This window comes from Cydia amplana, chromosome Z (genome assembly GCF_948474715.1).
Source record: "Cydia amplana chromosome Z, ilCydAmpl1.1, whole genome shotgun sequence".
Lineage (NCBI taxonomy): Eukaryota > Metazoa > Arthropoda > Insecta > Lepidoptera > Tortricidae > Cydia > Cydia amplana.
The window spans coordinates 12,524,840-12,538,074 of NC_086096.1; the positions used below are offsets into that span (position 1 = coordinate 12,524,840).

At 40.3% G+C, this 13,235-nt stretch overlaps 1 protein-coding gene across 8 annotated transcripts in view; it reads right to left on the reverse strand.

Moving 5' to 3' along the window:
• LOC134661321 (polyhomeotic-proximal chromatin protein-like) overlaps positions 1-13,235 on the reverse strand; it is a 50,748-nt gene that overhangs the window by 17,878 nt on the left and 19,635 nt on the right. For all 8 annotated transcript variants that reach the window (XM_063517328.1, XM_063517327.1, XM_063517331.1 and 5 more), the window contains 4 exons: positions 12,575-12,724; positions 9,955-10,150; positions 8,504-8,667; positions 2,037-2,146 (listed from right to left, as the gene is read on the reverse strand). In XM_063517328.1, coding sequence (XP_063373398.1) covers positions 2,037-2,146; positions 8,504-8,667; positions 9,955-10,150; positions 12,575-12,724 — 620 coding nt within the window. The remainder of the gene's footprint in view (positions 1-2,036; positions 2,147-8,503; positions 8,668-9,954; positions 10,151-12,574; positions 12,725-13,235) is intronic.

Below are 13,235 nucleotides of genomic sequence, written 5' to 3' on the forward strand. Positions count from 1 at the left end.
TTATATTAAAAAATAAAATATTATATTAGATTACTATAACTCTTTGGTTATTTGTCCTTATAAAAGCTAAATTTTATCATACAATCGACAGTTTTGAGTGTCTCTTGCGTTACAAAATGTTTCTGGTATTACCAAACAATCGGGCTTCTAATAATATTTACATAGTTTGTGTTTAATAGGTTTAACAGGTGGGGCCTTGAATATGATATATTAGTTAGATGTTTAATATTATTAGCTGTCAGAATTCCACGGAACTAAAAATCGTTTAGACTCAAAAATTATTTTCGGAACAAAACTTCAGAAAAACTTTTAAAACTTGTTTATTTCATACTTAACACACCTCAAATACACCACGTAACCACCAAACGACAGTTATATAATACCATTTTTTCATCCATCAGTATAATGTTCGTGATGCACTTGCAATATGCAACGTAATTATGCAGATATTACGAAATGACCTTGTGGACAAAAGTTCCACTAGCGACGGTTATTTATCGAAACTGGGCAGCACGGTACAACGCGCGCAGCCTTTATTTCGAAAAACGCCAAAAATTGCGCGCGAGAAAAGACCAAGTCACTAATTAGCTCCATTTCAATCCGTAATCTTAGGACGTCACCGTTGCCGGTAAGTTACAACGCAAATACCTCGCGCAGGCGCGGTACAGGGAATAGAGTTGTTTCCCGCCAAAAGTAATCTGTTTTAAAATTATTATTTTTTCTAGTAATTTTATAAATATGGTCCCAAACGGCCAAAGATATGAAACTTGTCACGCATGAAACTTTCATGGGTAATGAGAACGTCTGGAATGCTGCAAACTCGATTCCAACATTACCATAAAAAAGGAACAAGTACGGCCGTTGCTAAAGTGCCACGAATGCCACAAAATGGTTCTTTACTACAATGGCTGATAGCTAGAAATGCAATTGAGACAACATTTCGTATCCAGCTGGCACAAGTCGCTAATTTTCCAGGTTTATTGAGCTAAAAACGGTAATGTTCAATAATTAGGAAAGCAGGGTGAGCCTGTTCTTATCCACAAAGATTAACTTATTTTGTGTATTTAAACTCGTTGTGAACTAGAAAACGACTTAGATTAAGGCCCCTTAACTCCGAAGCGTATACATTTGCCAGCCAAAAAACGACTAGTAGTTCTAACTTGAACTTTAATCTCTTAGGTGAGCCGATATTGCGTCGGTAAGCATAGGGTTAAAAAAGCGGCCAAGAGCGAGTCGGACTCGCCCATGAAGGGTTCCGTATTTAGGGGATTTATGACGTATTAAAAAAAACTACTTACTAGATCTCGTTCAAACCAATTTTCGGTGGAAGTTTGCATGGTAATGTACATCACATATTTTTTTTTAGTTTTATCATTCTCTTATTTTAGAAGTTACAGGGGGGGGACACATTTTACCACTTTGGAAGTGTCTCTCGCGCAAACTATTCAGTTTAGAAAAAAATGATATTAGAAACCTCAATATCATTTTTAAAGACCTATCCATAGATACCCCACACGTATGGGTTTGATGAAAATTTTTTTTTTAGTTTCAGTTCTAAGTATGGGGAACCCCCGAAATTTATTGTTTTTTTTCTATTTTTTTGTGAAAATCTTAATGCGGTTCACAGAATACATCTACTTACCAAGTTTCAACAGTATACTTCTTATAGTTTCGGAAAAAAGTGGCTGAGACATACGGACAGACAGACATGACGAATCCATAAGGGTTCCGTTTTTTGCCATTTGGCTGCGGAACCCTAAAAAGTAGGGTCGTGAAATTAAAAATTGTATTGATGTTCACCATTGCGTGCCTTCATAACTCAAACAAATCGCTTATCTTTAGTGGCAGAGATGGTTAGCCTAATAGTATGGGGATCTTAAAAAAAGGAGTGTACACGTTATTAATGTGTCGGTACCGCTCATGTAACAACTCTGAAGTTGCAGGCGTCCATAGGCTACGGTGACAGCTTACCATCAGGCGGGCCGTATGTTTGTTTGCCACCGACACGGTATGGATGAAAAAAGAGTGGTACTGACTGTTGCTTGGGCTGCTGCATCTGGTGCTGCATCTTGTTGGTCTGGTTGGCGGCGTCTTGCTTGGCGGCCGGCGCCGGCGACCGCACCCCCGGCTTGCCTCGGTGCTTTGCCTGTCACAAAACAAACACACAATAGGGATGATGGCACATGTTGTATTTTATAACAAAATCTAGTAAAATAGATAGCAAACGAGCAATTTATCACAATAATGTGGATATTCAAATAAAATATTGAAAAATTACAAAATTACAGGACCTGAAAGTTTCAAAATTTAAGGTTTTTTTAACTTCCAAAAACGATAAAAGTAAGGGTACCATTCGGTTCCTTACATTTCATCCAAAAAAATATTGTATAGCAACTATATACATAAACGCAATATTTCACCGACAAAAACGTAATTTTCTTGTTTTGTCCACGCTACCAGCCCATCGACACCCCATACTATGATAACTTAGGAACGTACTTGTTACCAACGTTGAGGCATAGTAAATAATCTTATCGAATTAAAATGACTGCTGTTGCATTTTGGTAGCACATACCATACTTGCTTTCAAACCTAGACGTATTATACCTACTTTTCTTTAGGTTGGTATGATCGGTAAAACGTCTACCGTCATTCTAAATTGTCGTGAAAGCGGTTATGTTACGTGTTTATTTTTGTGTTTAGACTAAATAACTTTAGCTTTTATTCAAATGGGGGGCAAATCTTTAAGAAAATGTGAAGTTTGTGGGGTCAGGCGTGTAAGGAAACTTACTTCTGATATATTTTTGGCAAGATTTCCCCTTGATTCGAACAGGTCGGTAAACTGATGTTTTTGTGCGATATTTTCATTTTGAGTCGTTACCAGATACTAATTTAATTAGTTTGGAGTAGTTTTTATCGTTTACAATCCTTGATTAAAACGAAAACATTCTGTGAATAGATTCTTCTTGTAAAAAACTAGGTAACCTAAGACACAAATAGTGTGCGAACAACTTATCGATAATCCCTTTATTTCAGATATCGACTATACTATGGGTAAAGGTAACAGGTAATGAGGATTTGGAATATTTACCTATACAAAGGCTGAATGAAACTCCAACCTCTGAATATCTACAAGTGAATGTAAATAAGCCTGACAGCTTTTTCCCTTTGTGGGAAGTTGGAGTTCACAGCCTTCACAGGCAAGACTCAGTGTTTGCAGGAGTGCTCTAAAAGTAGATTGTAGCTTTAGTTACGTTCATAAGCGTATTGTAATATGCCTTCGTAAATATAAAACTATCTGTATCTTATCTTTATTATGTAAAATAAAATTATTTTTATGTTTTGCATTTATTTTATTAATCCACCTGATTCTCAATATTTACTTTTACAGTAGTACAGTACAACAGCACGTATCGCACATTAATCGATATCGATAAACAGTAGGTACCGGAAGTGTCGAGCCCTAGCGTTGTTTTTTTTGTGATGGCAGTATTGACATTTATTTGGTGTGTTGGCACAATGTACGTTCTTAATTCGGTTTAAGGCTTGTTCGAGAGTGCCGACTCTTAAAACGTAGTGATTTAATACTCTTTGCACGCTACAAGATGGGCGATGACGTCACGGCCTCTGGCCGTTTTGTATAGGGCGTTTCGCGAGTGAAGTGCGACTCGGTCGGACTTTGACTACAATTTCTTACTTTTGTGTTACTTTAATGCAATGGGTCCAGTGAAAGCATATAACTGGAAACCGCCTTTGGGAACATTCTTCTTCTTCTTCTTGTTAGGGGCTATATAAGGCTCCAAAGCCTATGTATCACTGCGACCATCGCTGATCTATTGTGATCGCCACCTACTACAACTCTCGATCCAAACATGCAACTTCAAATAGCTGCAGGATCTTTTTGAACTCGAGAGACTTTACCTCCTCCGGGCGCAATATGTGCCCGCCCAGGATTAAGTCACGAGTACGCATTAGGCAAGGGCACTCTGTGAGGATGTGCAAGGGCGTCTCCTCTGCCTCCATGCAGAGTCTGCACCGCCCCATGTCACGTTTCCCCATGGTGTGCATGTGCTTATTTAGGCAACAGTGCCCAGTAAGCACCCTTACCAAGTTGCGCAGTTGGTTCCTAGACAGCGCTAAGGCGTTCGAGGACGCCTTTTTGCTGAAGGCCTTGATAAGCGCTTTGGAATGGTTCAAACCTGTTGTTTCCCTCCAGAGTTGAATTGTTGTGTATTGACAGTAGGTCTTTAGGGTGAGCCGCGTTAGGCTTTTGGGGATACCACAAAACGGCTCAGGACTGTAGTTTATCCCTTTAGCCCCTGCTCGCGCGAGCTCGTCGGCCTTTTCATTTCCTACGATACCCGCATGCCCTGGGACCCAACGTAGAACAACTTTGTTCCTGGCTCCAAGGTTGTTCAATAGTTGCCTGCAGTTCTCAACCAGCCTCGATGTGGTGACATCAGAGGTTAGGGCTAAGAGTGCCGCCTGGCTATCCGAATGGATATAGATTGTGTGATTACCGTAGTTGCTTTGCAGATTGATTGACGCACATTCTAGGATGGCGTATACCTCCGCCTGGAATATAGAGCAAAAACGTCCTAGGTTTAAGCTGATGCTTTTCCTAGGCGCTTCACCGTATACTCCGCAGCCTACTTCAGATCCGGATTTGGAGCCATCAGTGTACCACCTTAGGCTTCCTTCTTTCCACTTAATTTGACTGTTTGACCAGTCCTCCCTTTTGGGGAGTTCCACTGAGTAATGTTTGAGTGGACAAAATTTGGGTGCCATAGTGTCGGATGGTATCCCAAGAACAGGGATATCATACACTGATTCCTTAAACAGTCTCAGAGTTTTCGATAACCAATTACCTCTCCTCGCGCCCGCTATTCTAAGCATACTAGATTTCGCCTCCAACTCCAGATGCAGGTGAAGGGGCGGTAGATTTAGTATGGCCTCTAGGGCTGCCGTCGGGGAGGATGACATGGCTCCAGTGACGATGACACAGGCAGTTCTTTGCAGGCTGCCAAGCTTCGTCACTGTTACCTTCTGCGTCGTTTTCCTGTACCATGCTACAGAGGCGTAAGACACTATCGGCCTCACTATAGATGTGTACAGCCATAAGGCAATTTTGGGTTTTAGACCCCATCGGTTGCCTGCTAAACGACAGCATATTGCCAGGGCTGATCTAGCCTTTTGTATAATTCCGTCCACATGCTTGTTCCAGGTCAGTTTCTGGTCCAGTGTTACCCCCAGATATTTGACCTCTGTTGAGAACGGAATACTTTTACCATTCATGACAAGCGGTTTGAGTTTGTCTATTTTCCGCTTGTTCGTGAATGGAACTATAATTGTCTTATCTGCGTTGATAGACAATTCATTATCTCCACACCATGTATTTATGGTGTTGAGAGCCCTCTGCATAAGGTCTGATAAAGTACTTTGGCAGTTGCCCCTCACCGTCACAACAAGGTCGTCAGCGTACCCCTGTGTGTCGATTCGGAGCTCCGCCATCTTGTGCAGAAGTCCATCCACCGCAAGAGTCCAGAGCAGGGGAGATAAGACACCCCCCTGCGGGCAGCCTCTCACAGTGGCCACTTCGAGTGTGGTGTTAAGCAAGTCCAGCCTAACCATTCTGCTTGAGAGCATGCTTTGCACCCAGCGGATAGTGGTGGAGTCCACCTTTGGGAACATTACCGTTCAAATTCTCGGGCCAAATTAGCACACATACACAATTACGCCTACATTTAAATAATACGATACGTTTACAGAGCCTGTCTCTATTACACTAACGTACACAGCTAAGTGTAGATGAAATGCATATAATGTCAATAACTACCAATCAGCGACATTAATCCGCTAATAACCTTCTTGCTGTACGTACTGGCCGCTGAGAGTTCGCGGTTCATATTTGATTAGAATATGACTTGGACAGGGATAGGTTTATGCCATACATTGAAGAACCAGTCAAATAATTCACGTATAATAATTTAATGCAGATTAAAACATAACTAGTTAAAATGTTGTTATGAAATTAAATGACAGACTAACTCAACATAATTAAATATTCATTGTTGTATAAATGTATTCCGCTATAATAAGTATTTTGTATATTTTATTATCAATCTGTATGGCAGTGTGAAGTCACGTTCAGAGCCCGTACCATGAGTCACTGACAGTGTCAAAACTGACATTTACGCTATAGAAAACGTAATTTACTTTCTATACATCTCGTTTGCACTAATATGCGAGTACGAGCGAGATGTATAGAAAGTAAATTACGTTCTCGACGGCGTTTATGTCAGTGCCAAACTGATGGTAGCCGTACTGGTATCGTCTGTCCGTTTTTCTAAGATCAAGTACGCCATAGTAAATGTATGGCGAACTTGATCTTAGAAATCGGACAGGCTATACAGCCTGCAAAATTTACATGGGTACACGAATCGGGTCAAAAACATTTGAACAGGCGGAGTCACAATAAATCCCCACTTTCAGTTCCAATGGAAATATTTTATTATGTATATAGCCGGTCAAGCAAGTTTGTCAGTAGAAAAAGGCGCAAAATTTTGTATGGGACCATAACCGTTCGCGCGCTTACATTTTCTAAATTTGCCGCTCTTTTCTACTGACGGAAATGGCTTGAGAGAGAACCTACATATATGTGACTGTAGAGAGTGGATTCAAATGATCAACATTTTCAGATAATGTGTGTATTTGTTAAATTAATTCAGTGAAAGCGTGATAGAAAAAAATGTATCTACATATAGGAGACCGGGTATGATTATCTCACGGGTTATCTCATGAATAGAACATAATATTCTAGATATCTTGCCAGGCATCCTCAATTTCATGTCTCTCTAATTGGACAGCTTTTTTCCATAGTTCTCTGCGAATAGCATCTTGTGGGAATCTGAATGGAAAGTAATGTAAAATGACAATACTAAATTTGATTATTAATTTGAAATAACTAGGTAGTTTTTTTATAGTTCCATCTCATGAAATAAAAAAGGAAAATACAAATCTGTAAGAAGGAATTTATTACTACATTTATAATTATATAGAAAACACCTAAACCAAACATAAGTTAATAAAATAGTCTACTTCATTTGGCATAAAACCATCCCTATTATCCTCGCAATTTAAAAAGTCGTATGTTGTTATGAAAGTCGTATGCAGTTATTACGTTTTAGCTTAGCACGATAGTATTGAAAAAATGTCGTCATGTTTATTCCAAATTTTACTGAAGTTAGAGTCAGACCAAGAAAAGTCTGCAGCGGGTTTGACAGCCCTCGCAGTGCCAGTGTTATTTTAAACGTCAAACTTCTATTAAATTATGACGTGAAAATAACACTTGCACTGCGTGGGCTATCAAATCCGCTGCAGACTTTTCTTGGTCTGACTCTATCTGTTTACTACAAGTGAAAAGTGATTCCACTGTCCTTGATATGAACTAAAATAACTTCTGCACCACTTCACGACCCATGAAGACATTTTTAATTACAAAAAAACGTAGTTTTTATAAACTAATTTAGCCATCCGTCACTGACTGTCATCTCGGCCGAACTGAAGTTGCCAATCGAACACTCTGTAAGCACCGCCTACAATCGAATACATTACATTGGGTCATAATTGAGCGGACAGAATACTTCCATGGTTTATATGGGTCCCATATAGACATTTGATCCTAAAAACAAACCCGATCGATTGATACCATAAAAAAAAATTAGTCATGTAGCCTATTACCCGGAGACCTTTAACGAAGGATTGGTTCAATCAAATGTATAATAATCAACCGGCGTCAGCGTCAAGCGTTACTGTGTACATTAATTAGTATACCGATATGACGATAGTCAGTGATTGTCATATTTATAAGAGCAAAGCGCAATTGCACATCCACGTATTATTTAAATATCAGTTTTGATTTTAGAAAGACTAATGGTGTTATTCATAAACAAATCTAAAATAATAAAAAACCGTTGGTAATCGTTTGTCTCTATACGTCATTTTGATATTTCTGTTTTTTAGATAAGTTGACAACAGTTTACAGAGGTTTGTAAGGGGTTGCTAAGTTTATGAATAAGGGCTCATTTAGACGGCGCGCGAACTCGTATACGATTTTAGTTACATTGCGGACCATTGAGGTTACATCAATTCAGCCGACCGATCAAATGACGCAATGTAATGAACTCGCATGCGAGTTCTCGCATCGTCTAAATGAGCCCTAAGGGGATAAGCATTTCCACATCATGATTAATTGACAATATCTGGGTGACCGAGCTTCGCTCGGAAAACATATAATAACTCGGAAATGCGCGTTTTCCCAGAGATAAGACCTAGCTAGATCGATTTTTCGCCCCCGAAAACCCCTATATACCAAATTTCATCGAAATCGTTAGAGCCGTTTCCGAGATCCCCGAAATATATATATATATATAAATAAATAAATAAACAAGAATTGCTCATTTAAAGGTATTAGATAGATGAAGGATCAGTAAAACATCGAGACCTGGTTCTGCGCCTGGTTGGCGTTGGTCTGTGTGGACACGGAGGAGGCGGGGCGGATGGCGCCGGACGGCATGATGGTGGACAGCGGCCGCGGCGCCTTGGCCATGCCCTCGGTGGACGCGCGCGGCTTGGCCATCGTGCCCGTCGCGCACGCCACGCTCGCGTCTGTAATACAAACACGGGTCAATCCCAAGATCATATATACGTGTACAGTAAGTGCCCCAACTGAAGTACTCGCGTCGCAACTGTATTCAACAGTTGATACTTATGTTAGGGAACTGACTGTAAACTTTCGTGTCATATTAAAAATGACTGGATGAGCTGTTCCGTGAAACGAGTTCGCTAAACATGCGTGCACGCGTAGTTAGTAACCCTTTGAACGCCACGCGTACCGTGCGTGGCGCGTCATCGTGAAGCTTGTCGGAATGCACAAAGGTTCTCAGTTGACGTCTTTGGCGGTCAAAGGGTTAAATATTGCAGTTTGAAAAAGTGTAACTGTCTAAAATAGAAGTTCGGTTACAAGAGCGATAACTTTCAAGATAAAAGAAAAGCGAGATAACATTCGCTCAGGCACACAGATAGAAACAGTCGCAGAAGCAAACCTCGGAGGTCGCACAATATTACAGCCACAATCCACACTTGATTATGTTTTTAATTTTGCAGTAATAAACCCTACACATTGTCATAATAGAAATAGCCTCTTTACTCAATTTTCGAAGTATTAGCGTAATAGAAAGCGATCGTACGACTAGCGTGAATTTATTAACAATAAACCAAAAACAAAGCAATTCACAGGTAGAAAGTACGTATTTTTAAAGAGAAGGATTTTCATGCGGCATATGCCTTTGTTTACAAACTAGTACTATAGCACAGAATAAATAATAGTACTAAGTACAGAAGATTCACTCTCTAACAAAACGCGTCTGTTACAATCAGCACAGATATGGCCGCTAGATGGCGACAGCGTCACGCGCGGCTGGCTTTCCCCAAAATTGGGGTGGAACGGATGTACTTTTAGCTACCTGTAGCAAAGCGACGAAATCGCTGAGTGAGCCACGCCCGACTATAGTTATACAGGGTGCTTCCTGTAACAGGAGCAATAAATTAAACTGTAGGCTGTACTCCTCAAACTGACCAACATTTGTTCAGCAACTTTTGAAAATAACTCGTGTTTTGATTTTTATTACACTTTAAAGTTTATTCTAAGACGCAATGTATTGCAAATTTTGTTATTATTAAAGCGTGACAAGCAACGTCAAACACACTGATGTCAGCGTACATTGAAGGCAATATTTATTTTGTATGAAGAAGAGGAAGTCTAAAGAATTCATAATTTTTAAAAGTTGCTGAACAAATGTTGGTCAGTTTGAGGAGTACAGCCTTTAGTTTAATTTATTGCTCCTGTTACAGGAAGCACCCTGTATTATAGTCTGTTATGATGGTGATACTGACTGTTGTGAGTGTGCGTGTTCTGCGGCGAGTGCTGTATGAACATGGAGGGCGCGTCGGGCTGCGCGCCGCGCAGGAAGATCGGGTTGGAGGCGAGCAGCGGGCCCGCGGGCACGCCCGCCTGCAGCCCGCCCGCCCACACCTGCGGCAGCGCGCCCGAGATCTGCCACGGCGCGAACTGCATCGTGCCGCCGCCGCTCTGCCGAACCCAACACACATCCCTTCAATATCACTGCACCTTTTTAAAGTACACTTATAATTAGCCCAGCATTCATACGCTAGCTCGTACGTCGAAATCTACAAGTTCACGAGTGAAATCAGAGCGTACATCAATGGTGTGTGTAAGCTCGAGTAGTCGAACTGTCGACGGATTAGTTCAACTCGCAAGGTGGCTCTGTAGCTCACGTAGTGAATTTTGGGCTCTAACCAGATAGTAGCTTATAATAAGCTCCGTCTACAACGAATTACTTCAGTTCATTAATGCGACGAATATCTCCATTATGTATACAGGGTGCTTCCTGTAACAGGAGCAATAAATTAAACTAAAGGCTGTACTCCTCAAACTGACCAACATTTGTTCAGCAACTTTTAAAAATTATGAATTCTTTAAACTTCCTCTTTTTCATACAAAATAAATATTGCCTTCAATGTACGCTGACATCAGTGTGTTTGACGTTGCTTGTCACGCTCTCACATAACAAAATTTGCAATACATTGCGTCTTAGAATAAACTTTAAAGTGCAATAAAAATCAAAACATGAGTTATTATCAAAAGTTGCTGAATAAATGTTGGTCAGTTTGAGGAGTACAGCCTATAGTTTAAATTATTGCTCCTGTTACAGGAAGCACCCTGTATATCAGTCGTAGCATGATACATAATCGAAACGATAATTGAATACAACTAGCCCTAGCCCACAATTCATCCTTACTTACTGTAAGTGATATTTAACCACATTATATACTCTAGCCGCCCAAAGGCTTATAAAAAGTCTTCCATTCCATTCTAGTTAGAATCTTTATTTTGACAAATCAAAATTGCATTTCCTTGGCAAATACTACCACGATCATATCGTTTTAGTGTTTTGCAAGTGTATGTACCAATATACACTTGCAAAAGCGACAGTTACGTCCAAAGATATATTATTGAATTGAGGAATATTCCAATGTTAAGTAGTTATTTACTTATATGTATAAGATGCAGCTGAACTGCAAACAATGAGAACAATCTTAGTATTTGCTTAGCACAATAGAAAACATTCGCTTAGCTTATTATTTCCAAATAAAACAGATATAAATTGTGAAAATTGTTGTTCGCTAAGCACAAAATGCGATGAGATTAACAATTACTCATAGATACAAGTCTTGCAAATATCCTGTTTATTAGTGTAACTGTTACTAATTTTCATATTATGTTAAAATTAAATATATAATGTATCAACATAACCGTTAAAAATAATACATGTTTGATAGTAAAGGTCCCAGTTCTTATCAATGTTATGACATTTATTACGCAAAAATGGTGATAAATTTCCTTAACTCAATATATCCTTCATATTGACACACACACTACCACACACATGATACATACACTACACATAATCTTGGTCGAGCCCAGGATCAACGCTGGCTCTGCCATTTTGGCCGTGGATGCCGCTTTATGGCTCCATACAATTTGAGGTAACAAGCTTGTTGGCGTTTTGACAAACTAATTACGTTGTAAGGATGGGACCCAGGTTAGTAGTAAAACACAGGACTTCCGAGTAAATACTGTAATTTTTGATTAAAAACTAGTATATATATATATATATATATAAACTAGTGACTTTAGGTTACACGTGTTTAGTTTAGGTGGGGAGACTTACACGTGGAAGGAATAATAATATATCATTTTACTTATACCTACATTCCAACGTATTCTGAGTCCTTTGTTTACGCCGTATAGTAAATTTAGTCTGACCAACCAATTAGTCACAAGAAAAGACCAATTTGTCAATGCGGTCATGCTATTCCCGCAGAAATTTTAAAAATTCTACTGAGAAATTGGTTTAGTATAGTTATGACATAGAGAAAAAAATTAATAGATTGCTCGCTCCATACATCAGTTTTAGTATCAAAAACACTATTAGCATCTAGCATCGAGTAGCGGAACTATCAGTACTGCTACTTGACAATAGATGTAGCACCGACCGGAAAGTCTAATGCTGTTGAGATAAGACTTTCCGGTCGGTGCTACATCTATTGTCAAGTAGCAGTACTGATAGTTCCGCTACTCGATGCTAGATGTAGATACTGAAATTAACCGTCTAACTGATGTATGGAGTGAGCACTCTTGTCTTATTATATTTCTCTATGGTTATGACACAGACAATCCAACCTCTAGACATAGCATAGTCGCGCTACCCCCTCTGCCACACATACGGTAGCGTTACTCCATCTTCGAGTTAATCCCGTGCCGTGATTGGTCCGTGTCTTTGAACGGACCAATCACGGCACGGGATTCGCTCACCTCGTCCCCCCGCACCCCCGTATTTTTGGCAGCATCGGTTTCATGAAAGAATTGGCCTAAGCTCAGTCTAGAGGTTGGATTGTCAGTGGGTTATGATGACTAGTTAGGGGTACGCACCTGGAGCGGGCTAATGATCTGCGCCTGCTGCTGCTGCGCGCCGAGCACGGGCTGCGACACCTGCACGCACTGCGCCGCCACCGGCATGGCCGTGGCGCCGCTCGCCACCGCGCCGGCCTTGCCGCCCGCCACCTTGCCGCCGCTCATCACCTGCCCGACCACAACGGCACATATGGTTACGTTAACAACACACTACCAAAAGTAACCAAGCGAAGCCGGGTTTTCCTATTTTGATTTATCGTATGGCATATCTATACATGTCACTGCGTTATAAATTTAAAATTTAAAGCTAGATTTCTTAAAATAATCCACGGCTTTCCCAGTCAAGGTTTTGAGCTCTTCAATGTTGCCACCGAATTTGGTGTTGGGGCATTCTAGCACCATGTGACGGATTCCTATAGTTTTTAATTACTAGGTATACGTTCAGGTACAGACAGCTTACGCTCGATGCCCGCCAAGTTTTTGTATAATGCACATGTGCGGACATAGAACGTGTTGCCAATTCATATTAAACAGAAAACGTTAGCTTTTTTCTACCTTTTCAATATTATAAGTTCTTTCGTAAAAAAAAAAACATACGTTCAAATACATCTCATCTGCCATCACGAATGAATATGGGCTTGATATAAGGCCGCTGAGTCAGCTTTTCACAAAAGACCCT